General features: G+C 39.9%; 1 protein-coding gene across 1 annotated transcript; it reads right to left on the bottom strand.

Annotated features, from left to right (window-relative positions):
- Window positions 1–1649: 1649 nt before the first annotated feature.
- LOC101050795 (semenogelin-2) lies at window positions 1650–17237 on the bottom strand. The gene is made up of 4 exons (XM_039479327.2): window positions 17162–17237; window positions 15851–16918; window positions 2984–3139; window positions 1650–2740 (listed from the first exon to the last, which is right to left on the bottom strand). Exons 1-4 carry the CDS (start codon window positions 17235–17237, stop codon window positions 1650–1652), a joined length of 2391 nt encoding a protein of 796 aa, XP_039335261.2.
- Window positions 17238–18855: the final 1618 nt, after the last annotated feature.

Raw genomic sequence — 18855 nt, 5'->3', positions numbered from 1 at the left:
AGAAACTTTTTTAAAATAGAGGGGGAAAAGGCAGTATAGGTAGCAGAACTTCCATTACGAAGGCACCACCTCTCTCAAGACTCCTTTGGCTGCTCCTCTGGGCTTTCCATCCACCAGCGAATTTTAACCCACTTGCCCTTGCCAGAGTGGTGGAGATTTAACATATCACCTTTGGTGTAATTGCATCTTAGATGCTGTAGGAGTAGGACATTCTTAAGGTAAGCGAAGGGATGTGCTACTGTGGAACTGGCCACCAGCAGATCAGGGACTTTCCCAGGGCCTGTTGCAATACATTTTCTCTTGTCTTTCTGGGATATTCTTAGTTCCTGGGGTCTTAGTACCAGGGTTATGAAAGCCTTTAGGGTTTGCCTCAGGTGGTAGGCATGTGACTGCTAGAGTAACAGCACCCTGTTTTTAGTGTTGGGTTTCCATCAATATAACTAGAAATGTGGCTTTGATTACTATTCTCCCTAATGCTTCAAAAATATCCCTTTGTTTTCTTTCAAAACCATTTACATTAGAAATGCCCCCTCAACCCCTTGAGCCACTATGAATCCAGAGAACACAGGAGTCAAAAGCAGATGAAGCAGAAAATGATCTCTTTATTGGAAATTTGAAGGGGCTTCGGGTTTAGGAAGCCTAAGTCAACGAAGCATGATCAAGAATCTGAAACTACACAGGAGTCTGCATCCCAGAAATGTCACAGGATTTACTGAGGTCAAGCGACACCTAGAGAGAAAGAAGAGAATCAGTGATGTTAGGGTAGTAAGAAGTGAAGGGTGAGGATGGTAGCTGCACCCCCTGTCCCCTTCAGCTCCAAATCTGCCAGCCTCCTATTACTAGGATGCCAGGCCACTAGCTGCCAGCTGGGGCCATTGTTTCTGCTGCTTGCCCTCTCTTCAAGTGCAGTGTTACTTACTGCAGAGAGACAGGGAAGCACCATTACCCCTCTCAGGCCTTCAGTTTTCCTCTCCTGACATTGCAAACATCCAATTGGCCCATGAGGTCCCTCACCATCCCTTGTGTCTCCCTTTCCATTTCCTCTTTCACAACATGAACAGGGATCTTTCTACACATCTCTTTCCTGTATTCTGAGAGGGAGAACTGTCAGTCTTTGGGCTTGTGGTCTCCAAAGGAACATAGATGAACCCGAACAGGGATGCAAGAATATTTATTGGTGTGCAGAAAGAAAATAGCAACTGATGTCATACTTCATACTATATAGGAAAGAAATTCAGGTTTACTAACCTAAAGCATAAGAATTGATAAGAATATGCCATAAACTTATAGATATGCATATGTAGCTAGTACCTATTCAAAAAAAAAAACCTTTAGCAGGTAGGCATGTATAAAAATATTACTGACAAATACTCAACTAAGGAGAGGAATTCTAGGACCTCATGACAGGCCAGGCATCCTTGTCTGCCACTACCAGATCCTCTCCTCACCTGGGAATGGTGAGGCTCATCTTCCTACCACTTGTAATACAGCACTTCTATTGGTGTGAACAATGGTTATCAATCCCACAAAAGTCCTGGAGAGTTCCTAATAGTTCTAAACATTGGGCGAGGTATTGCCCTGATTTGGTTAAAAAAAAAAATCGTACCTTGATATTGGGCCGTCTTTTCACCTGGTTACTGAGTGGTAGCCTATGTCAATATTGATCTTTGGTTGTTGCCACGACGTTGTGTTGAATGATGATCATTATTAGCTTCGTGGTCTATGATTACAACATCCAATCCCCCATGAGATCCGTGTTGGTGTCTGCGTTTTTGTTCACGACTGAGTAGGCCTTTTTCTTTATCTGCAGATTGGCCATAATTTCCTTTTGCATCTTGGCCAGACCGTTGATCTTGATTAAGAATTGTTACCTGGTTTTGAAGCTTGTCATGTATTTTATTTTCAGTTTTCTTAGAAGTACTGTCTTTGGATGCATCTTTCTCTATGACCGTTTCTCTATGAGTAAGTCGTCTTATTTCTGTACTTGAACGTTGGCAGGACCTCTTATGTGCCGTCTGGCCATGCTCTTCATCTTGATTGGTATTTCTTGTCTGCTTTTGATTCATAGAAAAAACATCATTGGATCCATGTTGGAGTCTGTCTTTTTGTGAAGAATAGAATGAGGTTTGCACTTTACTTGAATGTTTCTGTTTCATTTCATACACATTTGGGTAACTCCCTTTATTTTGAAGATAATTTAGAGTCTCAGTTTTTTTGTTACGTACTTGATCTTCAGTGTGGAGAACAGCACTGCTTTGGGATCCACCTTGTTTTCTATTTCTTTGTACACCAGAGACGAAATCTTGTTCTTTACCTTGTCCAGTAGCCAGTAGGCTTTCTTTTGTGTTTGAATCTTGACTGTATTTTCCCTTTCCAGATGTGCTACTTCCCCGATCTTGAGAAGGATTTTGTGTCCCATGAGAAGCGTGGCCTCCTTTATGGTGTATAACTACCATGTGAAAATCATCTTTTGATTTCCCATGCTCTCTGCCTTCTTGCTTATGATTGAATAGTTCTTGATGTCCACCTGATTTTGTCTTTTTATTTTGGGCATTCAAGTCATATTGCTTACTTCTTCGGGTCTGGTCATGATCGTGGACATCTACATGAAACATGTGTTCAGTAGAAACACTGCCTTTGGATTCAGCATGCTGTTTGCCTTTTAGTGCAGAATACTGCAGGCCATTTTGTCCGTGTGGAAATTGGGGAGATTCACCTGGTAATTGGCCTTTTGATCCACCTGGTAATTGATAATAGAAATGTATGCATTCCTTATCTCCAAAGCTCCCTTGCAATGCCTGCCTCCCACCCTTTCCCAGCAAACTACTGATGTTTCTAGAAAGGCTGAAGCTTTGGATGAAGAAAATCAATACTCTTCAACAAGAAGAATCTGTGCCTGAACAGGTTACTGTTTGCACCCTGAATACCCTTAGAGGCCATTCTGCCTGAGCAACTTTCCCCAAGGCTTACCCTCTCCACTCACCTTTTTGTCCCATCACAGCTGCTTGCTTCTCCAGGATGAGGAGCAAGGAAAGTACGAAGAAGATGATGGGCTTCATCTTGCTTGGAAAACCTTGTCTGAGAGCCGAGTGGTTCTCTTCATTTATATCTTCCTTGAGTGGGCTTACCATGGGTGGAGCTGAAATTTCAAAAGACACTGCCCTTTCATAGCTTATTAATAAATGTCAACTTCCTCACCCCTGCTCAGTGGGGGATAATGTCAAAGTCCCCAGGGACTTAGCACGGGGACATAACGTCAAAGGCAATTTTTTTACTTCCTGAATCCCCAGCAAATTTTATCAGTCCTTGTATGTCATCATGCCAGATTGCTTGCATCTTACAGAAGAAATTCAGTCTAGAGTAGGAAGGAGACTAGCTTCAGGTTACAAAAGTAATTGGTGGCTGGCAATGCCTTCTTATACTAAACGTGAGTTTCCTTTCTGATGCAATAATTAAAAAACCCAATTTTAGGTATAACTCTGTACTTCGTCTTGTTTTAAAATAATCCTAAGACACATTCTGTTTTACTTGAGAAGGAGCAATCATAGAAGTAGAATGACACATAAGAGAAAGAAACTTTATGGAAGCCAAAGAAAAAAGTTTCAACAATTAAACTTTTTTAATTGTTGAGGTACACCAATGTCAAATGTACCTGTGAAGTTCATCGCAGTAAAGACTGATGCGTCAAAAGCTTTCTGTCACTTGCTGCTAGTTATGTTAATGAGAGACTAACGCAGTTGTGTTGGGTTGTCCATTGAAGAATGGAGTCCAGCTGAAACCTTCTCAAGAAGTCCGATTTCATGGTTAGAATGAGAGTTGAGGCTGTATCTGGAGGGTGAGATAACTCTAGAGATTTTTTTGAAAGGATGAGAGAAATTTAACATATTTTTTATGGTGATAGAAAGAACTGTTGGAAAAAGAAGTAAGAACATTGGTTTCCAAACTGGATTATTTGATTATATCTAGCTAAATGGCAAAATACATTTTTTTAAATAAAAGAATTTCATACTTCTGTAATAAACTGGTAAACTCTCCAACAGGCTGTTAGAAATATTTGCCACCTTCAATAGATTAAATAATGTATTGAGAGTGGACCTAAAGCTAAGATTTTTACCTTGGGTAGAAGCACAAGTTTTGTTGTTGTTGTTGTTGTTATAATTGTGAAACCTTCCTGAAAAGTTCAAGGAAACTTTCTTTACTTTGAAAAAGACCTTGTTCTGAGCAGACCATAGGAGAAGCAGCAACATCTGAATGGTGACCCTATATGCATTCAGAACACTATGGAGGGTGGTTCTGGAGAAAGGATGGCTTGAAAACTTATTTTCAATTATTCTGTCTGAACCTTCCTGTAGGCAATGCTGTATGGAAGGGGAGAAGGAAAAAGTCCACCATAGGAAAAAGTGCTATGCCATCAAACGTAAAGCATGTGAGCTACATGGTTTCTCTATGAGCCACTCTGAGATCTTACCAAGTTTATCTGTTTACCGTAAGGGCAGTAAGTGTTTCCTTATGGCAGGGACCCCAAAAGAGAAGAATAAAATTTTCCTGAACACAAATTGATTGCTGTACCCGCTAATCACTGTAATCTTCCTTACACTTCCCTTAAGGAAATACCAGCAGCTGTTCTGTTCCAAGATTACTGCAACAAAAAAGAGTCTGAAATATTAATCTTACTTATGTATCAAGAACAAAACTTTCAACTAATCTAGTGTCCAAAGGATATAGATAAAACAAAGGGCACAGGATTTGCAAAAACAAACCGGGAAAATGCAAACCAGGCATAACCTGTGATTATGATACTCACATCATGATTGGGTTTAATGAAATTTAAAAAAAAAAATTCAAAATAAAAAAGAAATCTATTCATAAAGATGAAAGCAGAAATCAATAATTTGGAAAGCATAAAAATGGTATAGGGCTGCATACATTTTAGATATGGTATCGTGATTGGGAAAATACCAAATGATTAAAAAAAAAAAAAAACAAGGAAAAAATATTAGAAGATTTTAAAGTTCGCCTCATAGGAGAGAGGCCTCTGAGGTTGACACAGCTCATGTGCCCCTGCGGCAGCAGAGTGGCTACACTAAGTACCTGAGAACTAGCCCTGTAGCACCCTCTCCCTCCACAGACACATCCGTGGCCTCCCCAATGGCCCTTTGCTCCCAAAAAGTGCCTGAGAAACAGACTCAGAAGCTGCCCTGCTGGGCATGACACCATGCTGGCCCAGCTGCCAAGAGCCCATTTCCCAAACCTGAGAAATAGCCCATGGGCCACCCCTGTCGGGCATGTGGTCATGTTCCAGGTCTGAGAAACAGTCCCACAGACTGCCTCTGGTGGTTGCGCCTGAAGGACAACCATGAAGCTCCATGCCTTCACCCTAGGTCTACAAAACATCTTCTTAGGCCACCCCTCACAGAAATGCTCCAAGCCTCCCGTGCAGCCATGCAGCTGTGTCAAGTGCCTGAGAAACATCCCTGTTTCCTCTCTCATCCCCTTCCTCTCGTAGGCCATCTAAGCAACCTTACACTCACATCTTGGGCCTGAGAAAAAGCCTAATAGGCTGACTCTGGAAGACATGTCTTCAGACCAGTTGAGTGGCTGCACTTCCTTGTCCTGAGACCAAGAAACAGCGCCACAGTCCACTCCTAGCCTGTAAGCAAGCACACTGACTGAACAAACATGTGCGCATGCTTCCAGCCAGAATAACAGCACCCTGGCCCCAACGTCATTGAGTCATACCTTAATTGAATCACCTACCATGTGGATGCACACACCCCTAACCTGAGAATTAGCCCTGGAACCACAGCACTGGCAGAGCCATGCCGCTGTAGCAGCACATTTTCTCAAGTAGGGCGCCAAGAAATACTCAAGTGCCACAAGTGTGGATTCTAGGTGAAGAAACCACGTGGCAACAATACTACCACATACACCTCGAACAAAAACCAACAAACCCAAAATAAGTAACACCTAAAGACCCATTCATAAAAATAAATCTTTGCTTATGAAATCTACTCCACAAAATTGAAAGAGGCAACTTTTCCACCAGAGGCACAAAATAATAGCAAAGAATGTATCATATCTTGGGAGAGAGATAGAAATCCAGGTCCGGGGAGCTATAAGAATCTTAAATTAAACCCAAATAGATTCTCTCCAAGGTACGTTTTTTAAAAATTGCATTTTAGGTTTTGGGGTACATGTGAAGAACATGCAAGATTGTTACATAGGTACACACATGGCAGTATGATTTGCTTCCTTACTCCACTTCACTTATATCTGGCATTTCTCCCCATGCTATCTCTCCCCACCTCCCCACCCCCCGTCCCTCCCCCATTTCCCCCCAACAGACCCCAATGTGTAGTGCTCCCCTCCCTGTGTCCATGTGTTCTCATTGTTCAACACCCGCCTATGAGTGGGAACATGCGGTGTTTGATTTTCTGCTCTTGTGTTCTGCTCTTGTGTCAGTTTGCTGAGAATGATGGTTTCCAGGTTCATCCATGTCCCTACAAAGGACACAAACTCATCATTTTTGATGGCTGCATAATATTCCGTGGTACCACATTTTCCCTGTCCAGTCTATCATCGATGGGCATTTGGGTTGGTTCCAGGTCTCTGCTATTGTAAACAGTGCTGCAATGAACATTCGTCTCCAAGGCACATTTTAATCACATTGCTAAAAGTCAAAAACGAAGAAAGATTTTTATTTGTTTGTTTGTTTATCTGTTTTTGAGATGGAGTTTTCCTCTCATTGCCCAGGCTGGAGTACAATGGAACGATCTTGGCTCACTGCAACCCCCACCTCCCGGGTCCAAGTAACTCTCCTGCCTCAGCCTCCTGGTTAGCTGGGATTACAGGCATGTGCCACCACACCTGGCTAATTTTGTATTTTTAGTAGAGACAGGGTTTCTCCATGTTGGTCAGGTTGGTCTCGAACTTCCAACGTTAGGTGATCCACCCGCCTCAGCCTCCCAAAATGCTGTTATTACAGGCATTAACCACCGTGCCTGGACCACAAAGAAAAATTTTTAAAAACATCAAGAGAAAAATGTCAAGTCACATATAAGGTAATCCCCATTTGACTAACAGAATTTCTTAGCAGAAACCTTACTGGCCAGGAGACAATGGCATAAGATACTCAAATTACTAAGAGGAAAAACTGTCAGCCAGGAATATGACACTCAGCAAAGCTATTCTTCAGAAATGAAGGAGAAATAAAATCTTTCCAAGAGAAGCAAAACTTAAGGGAGAAGGCTGGCAGAACAAGATGGTGAAATAGAGGCGCCAATGGTTCCCCCTTCCCTCAACAAGGCCGCCAATTTAACAAGTATCTGCAGAGAAAGAGCATCTTCATGAGAGCCAGAAAAATCAGGTGAGCACTCACAGTAACTGATTTTAACTTTATGTCACTGAAAGAGTCGCTGAAGAGGTAGGAAAAACACTTGTATCACTGATGCCACTCTCCCCTCATCTTTCATCTCCCAGTTGCAGGTGTGAGGCATAGAGCATTTCTGTGCATGGGGGTGAGGGAAAGCACAGCAATTTTGAGTTATAAAATGGAGGGACTGAAGTTAAAGTATAGTTCTTTATTAGTTTTGTTTCTCTTGTTTGTTTATGCAAGCAGTGTTCAGTTATTATCAGTTCAAATAATGGGTTATGAAATAGTATATGCAAGCCTCGTGGTAACCTGAAACCAACAAATATGCAACATATACATAAAAAGCAAGAAATGAAATCATATCACCAGTGAAAAACACCTTCACTAAAAGGGAGACAGGAGGAAAGAAAGAAAAGGAGAGTACCTCAAAACAACCAGAAAACAAGAAAATGTCAGGAGTAGGCCCTTGCTTATCAATAATAACCTCGAATGAAAATGGAATGAACTCTCCAATCAAAAGACATAGAGTGGCTGAATAGATGAAGAAACAAGACCCAATAATCCATTGCTTAGAAGAAACATACTTCACCTAGAAAGACATAAATAGACTGAAAATAAAGACATAAAAAAATTCCATGCCAATGGAAACCAAAAAAGTACAGAAGTAGCTATATTTACATCAGACAACATAGATTTCAAGACAAAAACTATAAGAAAAGACAATGTCACTATATAATGATAAAGAGGTCAATTAAGCAAGAGGATAGAACAGTTTTAAATATATATGTATCCAGTACTGTAACACCAAGACATGGAAATTCTTAGAGATAAAGGGAGAGATAGACACCTATACAATCATAGCTGTATACTTCAACACCCCACTTTTAGTACTTCACGAGTCTTTGTTGACAGAAAGTCAACAAAGAAACATTGGACTTAATCAGCACTATAGACCAAATGGACTTGATAGATATTTACAGGATATCTGCAGAATACTCATTCTTTTCCTCAGCACTTGCATCATTCTCAAAGTTAGACTATATGTTAAGTCACAAAACAAGTCTTTCATCATCCACAAAAATAGAAAACATGGTGGAGCTTCTTCCATGAGCACAATGGAATAAAATTAGAAATAAATAAGATGAATTTTGGAAACTATACAAATACATGGAAATTAATCAATATGCACGACAATGACCAGAGGGTCAATGAATAAATTAAGAATAACACTGAAAAATTTCTTGAAACAAATGATAATGAAAGCACACCATACCCAAACCTCTGGGATGCAGCAAAAGCAGTATGAAGAGGAAAGTTTACAGCTATAGGTGCACAAATCAATAAAGGAAAAAAACTTCAAACAAACATCCTAACAATGCATCTTAAAGAACAAGAAAAGAAAGAGCAAACGAAACCCCAAATTAGTTGCTGAAAAGAAATAATAAACAGTGTCACTATATAATGATATATATCAGCTGGGCATAGTGGCTCACACCTGCAAACCCAGTACTTTGGGATTACAAAGTGCTGATGAGATCAGAAGATCACTTGAGGTCAGGAGTTGGAGACCAGCCTGGCCAACATGATGAAACTCCATCTCTACTAAAATACAGATATTAACTAGGAGTGGTAGCACGCGTCTGTAATCCCAGCTACTTGGGAGGCTGAGGCAGGAGAATCACTCGAACCCAGGAGGCAGAGGTTGCAGTGAGCCAAAATTGCACCACCTTACTCCAACCTAGGTGACAGAGCAAGTCTCTGTCTAAATAATAATAAATAATAATAATAATAATAAAGATCAGAGAAGAAATAAATGAAATAGAAATGAAGAAAGCAATACAAAATATCAAAAGCTGTTTTTTTTACATTAGACGAAATTGACAAATCCTCAGCCAGACTAAGAAACATGAGAGAAGATTCAAATAAATAAAATCGGAAATGAAAAAGAAGACACTACAACTGACATCACAGCAATTCAAAGGATTATTAGAGGCTACTGTAAGTAATTACTTGCTAAAAGCCTGGAAAATCTAGATGAAATAAACAAATTCCTAGACTCATACAGCTTAACCATGATTAAACCATGAGGAAATCCAAAACCTGAAGAGACCAAAAACAGGTAATGAGATGGAAGCCATAATAAAAATCTTCTCATTAAAGAAAAGCCTGGGCCAGACACAGTGGCTCATGCCTGTAATCCCAGCACTTTGGGAAGCCAAGGCAGGCAGATCACCTGAGGTCAGGAGTTCAAGACCAGCCTGGGAAATGTGGTGAAACCCCATCTTTACTAAAAATACAAAAATTGGCCAGGCTACTCACGAGGCCGAGGCAGAAGAATTGCTTGAATTCGGGAGGCAGAGGTTGCGGTGAGCCGAGATGATGCCACTGCACTCCAGCCTAACTGACAGGGCAAGACTCTGTCTCACAAAAAAAAGAAAAAAAAAAGAAAGAAAGAAAGAAAGAAAGAAGAAAACAGCCTCAGATCTGATGGCTTCACTGATGAATTCTACAAAACATTTAAACATTTAAATAATTAATGCCAATTCTACTCAAACTATGCCAAAAAATAAAGGAGGAGGAAATACTTCCAAACGAATTCTATGAGGCCAGATAGATATCTATGACGCCACCCTGGTATCAAAGCCAGAAAAGCACACATTAAGAAATATGTCTGATGAACATGAATGCAATAATCCTTAACAAAATATGAGCAAACTTCAACAATACATTAAAAAGATAATTTATTATGACCCAGTGGGTTATTCCTAGGATGCAAAGATGGTTCATCATATGCAAATCAATCAATGTGATACATCATATTAACAGAATGAAGGGTAAAAACCATATGACCATTTCAATTGAGGATGAAAAGACATTTGATAAAATTCAATATTTCTTTATGATAAAAACCCTTAAAAAACTGAGTGTAGAAAAAACAAATCTCAACATAATAAAAGCTGTATGTAACAGACCCACAGCTAGTATTACACTGAATAAAGAAAAACTGAAAGCTTTTCCTCTAAGATATGAAAGAGGATGAGGATCATGACTTTTACCACCATTATTCAACATAGAACTGTAAGTCTTAGCTAGAGCAATCAGACAAGAAAATAAAATGGAGAGCACCCCAACTGGAAAGGAAAAAGTACAATTATCCTGGTTTGCAGGTGATATCATCTTCTATTTGTCAAAAAACTAAAGACTTCACTAAAAAAACTATTAAAACTGATAAAGTCAGTAAAGTTGCAGGATACAAAATCAACATGCAAAAATCAGTAGCATTTCTATATGGCAACAGTGAACATGGTGAAACCCCGTCTCTACAAAAATACAAAAAAATTAGCTGGACATGATGGTGGGTGCCAGTAATCCCAGCTACTCTGGAGGCTGAGGCAGGAGAATTGCTTGAACCTGAGGGGTGCAGGTTGCAGTGAGCTGAGATCGTGCCATTCCACTCCAGCCTGGGTGACAGAGTGAGACTCTGTCTCAAGAAAGGAAAGAGAGAAGGAGAGAGAGAAAAGAAGAGAGAAAGAGAGACAGACAGACAGAAAGAAAGAAAGAAAGAAAGGGAAAAAGAAAGAAAGGAAGGAAGAAAGAAAGGAAGGAAGGAAGAAGAGAGAAAGAAAAGAAAAGAGAAATAAAATGATGTGTGATATCATTAGTCTTCAGGAAAGTACAAATCAAAACCAAAACATGATACGACTTCACACCTTTTACAGCAACTATAATCTTAAAAAACATGCAATGAGAAGTGTTGATGAGGATGTGGAGAAAAAGCAACATTCATACATTGCTGGTGGGACTATAAATTGGTAGAGTCATTGTAGAAAATAGTGTGTCAGTTTCTTCTAAACAATGTTGCCACATGACCCAAAAATTCCACTTCCATGATTATACCCAAGAGAACTGAAAAGTATTCACATAAAAATTTGTAGATGAATTTCCATGGCAGCATTATTAATAATTAATAAAAACAAGCACATCTTGGAAGAAAGGAACCTTGATCTATACCTTGCATGGAATGCAAATATTAATCGATTTGAACAATAAATTTTAACATAGATGCTAAACCTATGCAGCTTCTAGGGAAGGACAACACAGACAGAACATTTTTGCAGCCTTGAAGAAGGCAAAACTTCTTAGACACAATAATATTCAATTTAAAAGGGAAATTAGATATATTTGATATCATCACACTTCAAACCTTCTACTCTTCTGAATACACCATCATTTTAAAAATGGAAAAAAAAAACCTCAAGCCACACACTGGGAGAAAATTTCACTCCTAGGTATTTATCATGGATAATTAAAAGTATATGTTATTGTGCCTTGTACTGGAATTTATGTGATATCTTACTTTGCAATTGCTCAACTGAGAACACCAAATGCTCATCTATCAGCAGACAAATGGAAGAACAAATAGGGAGATTCAAACGATGCAATGTTATTTGACAATAAAAAGAATGAACTGCTGAAACATACAAAAAGAATGAATCTCAAACATTGAACAATGGCCTAACACAAAAGGGAATGTTATTATATGATTTCATTATGTAAGGATTAAAAACAAGCAAGTTATGAGTTTCTGTAAGTCAGTAAACATTTGCCTGTGAAGGGCTTGCCACGAATTTGAAGGGGCCTAAGGCAAGATGAATGTTCCATATACTCATCTAGGTGTCGTGCAACCACATGTATGTGTTTGTCAATCTCATCCAAACAGGTATATAAAATCTGTGCATTTCTTTGTATGTATTTTACCTCCATTTCAAAGAACACATAATAAAAGATTGTCTTATTATTATTATTTCCAAATTTGTTGTCATTCTGGCACTTTTCATTGAGCATTTGGGCTGTGATCATCTCACTCAATATACCTAAGGATCTTTCTGAGATGGTTATTATTATCCTGTCATTAAGAGGCAGGAGGTCAGTATCAGAGATCTGCTGCCCAAGACTATGCAAGTGATAGGAACCAAAGTTCATCCTAATTATACCACTGCACACAGCATTTTTAACTCTGGCTCTTTTGCTTGTTTGCATGTCAATTTATCTTCTATCCCCCCATGCAACCAGCATGTCAGGGAAAACTGTTTAATATATTTCTGTCCAAACATAGAGGAGAGAATCTGTTCAGCAGATGTAGCTGGTAATTCCAGCTTTCCTGATGCTAGGCTCCTAAGCCCATCCTAACCTCTCCTCTCTAACTGCTGAGATTGGAAAATAAAGCAGGTGGCTGAATACAAGGTCTCTATGCTCTTGGGAAGGTGGCAGTGAGGAGAGACAGAGTTCTCATGCCACTATGACAAAGTCTCTAATCACAAAGCTACAGGCAACATTAGGACATTAAAACCTGATAGAGAAGATCTTTCTCTCTCTCTTTCTTTCTTTCTTTTCTTCCTTCCTTCCTTTCTTCTTTCTTTCTTTTCTTTCTTTCTTCTTTCTTCTCCTTCCCTTTTTCTATCTTTCTTTCTTTCCTTCCTTCCTTCTTTCTTTCTCTTCCATCTGGAAACAGTACTTTTATTGTACATACAAGGCAAACAAAACAACAATAAATTGTTTGCTGGAGTCATACAGCCAAAGAAGTAGAACTAAAAGAAGAATTTATGATAAGCAATTGCTAGTTCTCTACAATTTCCTCTTCACCAAGCTGTTGTAGCACAGGGGCCATTCGACTGTATATTGTGTGCTACATGTGTGTGAGAAGTGGAGATGGGTACCTGTAGGCCCACAGCCACATACATATTTCTCGGCTGATCTATACTAATTCTTAGCAATGACATACGTGGTAGATTTTATGACTTCGTAATACACACCCCACTGCCTAGCTGTGGTGATGGACAAACATAGCTACACCTATTCTTTTGGCTCTTTTGATGAAGCTGACCCACTGACGTGCAAGCCGTTGGCTAGCTTAGGGAATGATTCACTTCCCCTGGAAGACGCCAATGACTCTTAAATACCCATATGGCTCCTTGGTTGTTGGTAGGTGGGGTCCAGGCTAACCCCACCCTGGGCCTATATGATCCATGGTTTTGAGGGTGGGCAGCAATGCCAATCTCTGCTCTGAGTAGGCCTGTGTTGTTCTGAACCATTCATGCCCATCTGACCTAGTCTGGCCCTACCAAATTTATTGTAACATAATGGACCTCATTAGACACCGTCTTTAAGGCCTGCCTGCCTGCCTGCTTTCCTTCCTTCCTTTCTTCCTTCCTTCCTTCCTTTCTTCCTTTCTTCCCTCTCTCCCCCTTTCATTCCATTTCCTTTTCTTTCTTTTCCTTTCCTTTCCTTTTCTTGATGAGATGGTTATTATTATCCCTTCATTAAGAAACAGGAGTTCAGTATCAGAGATCATGCTACCCAAGACTATGCAAGTGGTAGGAGCCAAAGTTCCTACTAACTGTACCACAGCACACAGCATTTATGACTCTGGCTTTTTTGAATGTCAGTTTATGTTCCCTCCCCCATGCAATCAGCCACATGTCAGGGAAAACTGTTTAATGTATTTCTGTTCAAACATAGCAGAGAAAATCTATTCAGCAGATTCCTTCTCTTTCCTTTCCTTTTTCTTTTTTCTTTCTCTCTCTTTCTTCTGTCTCTCTCTCTTTCTTTCTTCCTTCCTTCCTTCTTTCTTTCTTTCAACCGCTACAGTATTGAGTCAGCATGTACTATGTAGATTGCTGTATCAGTTTCTCATGTGCAGAGTCGGAACTAGAATTCAAATCTCTCATTCTTAGGCTAGTGATTTTCTTACTCCCCTATGTTGGCCTCTTCTCCTGGAGGTTTGGCTTTCTCTAGAAACTTTTTTAAAATAGAGGGGGAAAAGGCAGTATAGGTAGCAGAACTTCCATTACGAAGGCACCACCTCTCTCAAGACTCCTTTGGCTGCTCCTCTGGGCTTTCCATCCACCAGCGAATTTTAACCCACTTGCCCTTGCCAGAGTGGTGAAGATTTAACATATCACCTTTGGTGTAATTGCATCTTAGATGCTGTAGGAGTAGGACATTCTTAAGGTAAGCGAAGGGATGTGCTACTGTGGAACTGGCCACCAGCAGATCAGGGACTTTCCCAGGGCCTGTTGCAATACATTTTCTCTTGTCTTTCTGGGATATTCTTAGTTCCTGGGGTCTTAGTACCAGGGTCATGAAAGCCTTTAGGGTTTGCCTCAGGTGGTAGGCATGTGACTGCTAGAGTAACAGCACCCTGTTTTTAGTGTTGGGTTTCCATCAATATAACTAGAAATGTGGCTTTGATTACTATTCTCCCTAATGCTTCAAAAATATCCCTTTGTTTTCTTTCAAAACCATTTACATTAGAAATGCCCCCTCAACCCCTTGAGCCACTATGAATCCAGAGAACACAGGAGTCAAAAGCAGATGAAGCAGAAAATGATCTCTTTATTGGAAATTTGAAGGGGCTTCGGGTTTAGGAAGCCTAAGTCAACGAAGCATGATCAAGAATCTGAAACTACACAGGAGTCTGCATCCCAGAAATGTCACAGGATTTACTGAGGTCAAGCGACACCTAGAGAGAAAGAAGAGAATCAGTGATGTTAGGGTAGTAAGAAGTGAAGGGTGAGGATGGTAGCTGCACCCCCTGTCCCCTTCAGCTCCAAATCTGCCAGCCTCCTATTACTAGGATGCCAGGCCACTAGCTGCCAGCTGGGGCCATTGTTTCTGCTGCTTGCCCTCTCTTCAAGTGCAGTGTTACTTACTGCAGAGAGACAGGGAAGCACCATTACCCCTCTCAGGCCTTCAGTTTTCCTCTCCTGACATTGCAAACATCCAATTGGCCCATGAGGTCCCTCACCATCCCTTGTGTCTCCCTTTCCATTTCCTCTTTCACAACATGAACAGGGATCTTTCTACACATCTCTTTCCTGTATTCTGAGAGGGAGAACTGTCAGTCTTTGGGCTTGTAGTCTCCAAAGGAACATAGATGAACCCGAACAGGGATGCAAGAATATTTATTGGTGTGCAGAAAGAAAATAGTAACTGATGTCATACTTCATACTATATAGGAAAGAAATTCAGGTTTACTAACCTAAAGCATAAGAATTGACAAGAATATGCCATAAACTTATAGATATGCATATGTAGCCAGTACCTATTAAAAAAAAAAACCTTTAGCAGGTAGGCATGTATAAAAATATTACTGACAAATACTCAACTAAGGAGAGGAATTCTAGGACCTCATGACGGGCCAGGCATCCTTGTCTGCCACTACCAGATCCTCTCCTCACCTGGGAATGGTGAGGCTCATCTTCCTACCACTTGTAATACAGCACTTCTATTGGTGTGAACAATGGTTATCAATCCCACAAAAGTCCTGGAGAGTTCCTAATAGTTCTAAACATTGGGCGAGGTATTGCCCTGATTTGCTTAAAAAAAAAAAAATCGTACCTTGATATCGGGCCGTCTTTTCACCTGGTTACTGAGTGGTAGCCTATGTCAATATTGATCTTTGGTTGTTGCCACGACGTTGTGTCGAATGATGATCATTATTAGCTTCGTGGTCTATGATTACAACATCCAATCCCCCATGAGATCCGTGTTGGTGTCTGCGTTTTTGTTCACGACTGAGTAGGTCTTTTTCTTTATCTGCAGATTGGCCATAATTTCCTTTTGCATCTTGGCCAGACCGTTGATCTTGATTAAGAATTGTTACCTGGTTTTGAAGCTTGTCATGTATTTTATTTTCAGTTTTCTTAGAAGTACTGCCTTCGGATGCATCTTTCTCTATGACCGTTTCTCCATGAGTAAGTCGTCTTATTTCTGTACTTGAACGTTGGCAGGACCTCTTATGTGCCGTCTGGCCATGCTCTTCATCTTGATTGGTATTTCTTGTCTGCTTTTGATTCATAGAAAAAACGTCATTGGATCCATGTTGGAGTCTGTCTTTTTGTGAAGAATAGAGTAAGGTTTGCACTTTACTTGAATGTTTCTGTTTCATTTCATACACATTTGGGTAACTCCCTTTATTTTGAAGATAATTTAGAGTCTCAGTTTTTTTGTTACGTACTTGATCTTCAGTGTGGAGAACAGCACTGCGTTGAGATCCACCTTGTTTTCTATTTCTTTGTACACCAGAGATGAAATCTTGTTCTTTACCTTGTCCAGTAGCCAGTAGGCTTTCTTTTGTGTTTGAATCTTGACTGTATTTTCCCTTTCCAGATGTGCTACTTCCCCGATCTTGAGAAGGATTTTGTGTCCCATGAGAAGCGTGGCCTCCTTTATGGTGTATAACTACCACGTGAAAATCACCTTTTGATTTCCCATGCTCTCTGCCTTCTTGCTTATGATTGAATAGTTCTTGATGTCCACCTGGATGTTTTTCTGATTTTGTCTTTTTATTTTGGGCATTCAAGTCATATTGCTTACTTCTTCGGGTCTGGTCATGATCGTGGACATCTACATGAAACATGTGTTCAGTAGAAACACTGCCTTTGGATTCAGCATGCTGTTTGCCTTTTTGTGCAGAATACTGCAGGCCATTTTGTCCGTGTGGAAATTGGGGAGATTCACCTGGTAATTGGCCTTTTGATACACCTGGTAATTGGTAATAGAAATGTATGCATTCCTTATCTCCAAAGCTCCCTTGCAATGCCTACCTCCCACCCTTTCCCAACAAACTACTGATGTTTCTAGAAAGGCTGAAGCTTTGGATGGAGAAAATCAATTCTCTTCAACGAGAAGAATCTGTGCCTGAACAGGTTACTGTTTGCACCCTGAATACCCTTAGAGGCCATTCTGCCTGAGCAACTTTCCCCAAGGCTTACCCTCTCCACTCACCTTTTTGTCCCATCACAGCTGCTTGCTTCTCCAGGATGAGGAGCAAGGAAAGTACGAAGAAGATGATGGGCTTCATCTTGCTTGGAAAACCTTGTCTGAGAGCTGAGTGGACCTTGTCATTTATATTTTTCTTGAGTGCATGTGCCATGGGTGGAGCTTAAACTACGAAAAACATTGCCTTTTCTTAGCTTATCAGTAAATGGAAACTTCCTCACCCCTGCTGAGTATGAGATAGTCAATGTCCCCAGCCACATAATGTCAAAGTCATTTTCTTTCTTCTGGAAGCCACAGCAAATTTTTATGAGTCCTTGTAGATTATCATGCCAGATCATTTGTATTTTATGGAAGTATAGACAAAAGGAGGAAAGAGACTAACTTTAGGTTACAAAGTAATTGGTTTCTGAGAACGCCTTTATATTCTAAATGTGAGTTTCTCTTTATGGTATAATAATTTAAATACTCTATTTTAGATAGAACTTCATACTTTTTTTGTTTTAAAAATGATCTTGAGACACATTCTATTTTACCTAAGAATGAGCAATCATAGATGGTGGATGACATTGAATATAATGAAACCTTATGGAATCCAAAGAAGGAAATTTTAAACAAGTAACTGGGGCATACCAATGTCAAATATGTCTGTCAGTTCATCACAATAAAGACTGACGTGTGTCCAAAGTTTTTCTTAGTTGTTGTTAGTAACATTAATGAGAGAGAAATACAATTGTGTTGGGTTTTCAGTTGAAGGATAGAGACCAGCTGTAACCTTCTCAGGAAGTCTGAATTCATGGTGGAATGAGAGCTGAGGCTGTAAGCTCCAGGTATGTTTTCAAAGGATGAGAGAATTGTAAGATGTTTTCATGGTAATAGGAACAACTGTTAGAAAAAGAGTAAAAATGCTGGTTTCTAAATTAGGATCTCTTCATGAAATCTATGTAAACAGCAGAATATATTTGTTTTAATTAAAAAAAATTTCTACTTCAGTAGTAAACAGCTATATCCCCCAACAGGCTGTGAGAAATATTTGCCACCATCAGTGAATTAAATAACGTATTGTGAATGGACATGAAGCTAAAATTCCCACCATTGGTAGAAGCATAGATTTTTCCAGTTGTGATGACATCCTGAAGAGTCCAAATAAACTTTCTTTACTTGGAGTCATAAAGACTTTGTTATGAGCAGACCACAGGAGAAGAAGAAAGCATCCCAACAATGTCCCTGTGCACATTCGGAACACCTTGGAGGGTAGTTTTGGGGAAATGATTGCTTGAAAATTTATTTTCAATTATTCTATATTAAAATCTTAACCTTCCTGTAGGCAATGCTCTATGGAAGGGGGAAAGGGAAAGGCCAACCACAGAAAACAGTGCTTTGCTATCAGACATAAATCTTGTGAGCTGCATGGTTTCTCCATGAGTCACTCTGAGATCTTACCAAATTTATCTGCCTCAAAGGCAGTAAGTAGTTCCTTGTTGCAGAAACTCAACAGAGTAGGGTGATGTTGTCCTGAACTAAAATTGATTACCCTGGCAAGAAAATGTCAATGGCATTTTGTCAAAGGTATTAGTGTCTGCTAACCATTGTAATCTTTCTCATGCTTCCAAATCTAGAAACCATCATTCTCAGTAAACAAAACAGAAAACCAAACACCGCATGTTCTCACTCATAGGCAGGTGTTGAACAATAAGAACATA

This window comes from Saimiri boliviensis, chromosome 9 (genome assembly GCF_048565385.1).
Source record: "Saimiri boliviensis isolate mSaiBol1 chromosome 9, mSaiBol1.pri, whole genome shotgun sequence".
NCBI lineage: Eukaryota > Metazoa > Chordata > Mammalia > Primates > Cebidae > Saimiri > Saimiri boliviensis.
This window is presented reverse-complemented; position numbering and strand designations above follow the sequence as displayed.

Excerpts from the sequence above, each read along its gene's own strand:
- LOC101050795 (XM_039479327.2), bottom strand. The coding sequence starts at position 17,237 with ATGAAGCCCATCATCTTCTTCGTACTTTCCTTGCTCCTCATCCTGGAG. Across the intron at positions 16,919-17,161 it reads AGCTGTGATGGGACAAAAAG|GTGTATCAAAAGGCCAATTA; the intron begins GTGAGTGGAGAG and ends ACCAATTACCAG. Across the intron at positions 2,741-2,983 it reads AGCTGTGATGGGACAAAAAG|GTGGATCAAAAGGCCAATTA; the intron begins GTGAGTGGAGAG and ends ATCAATTACCAG.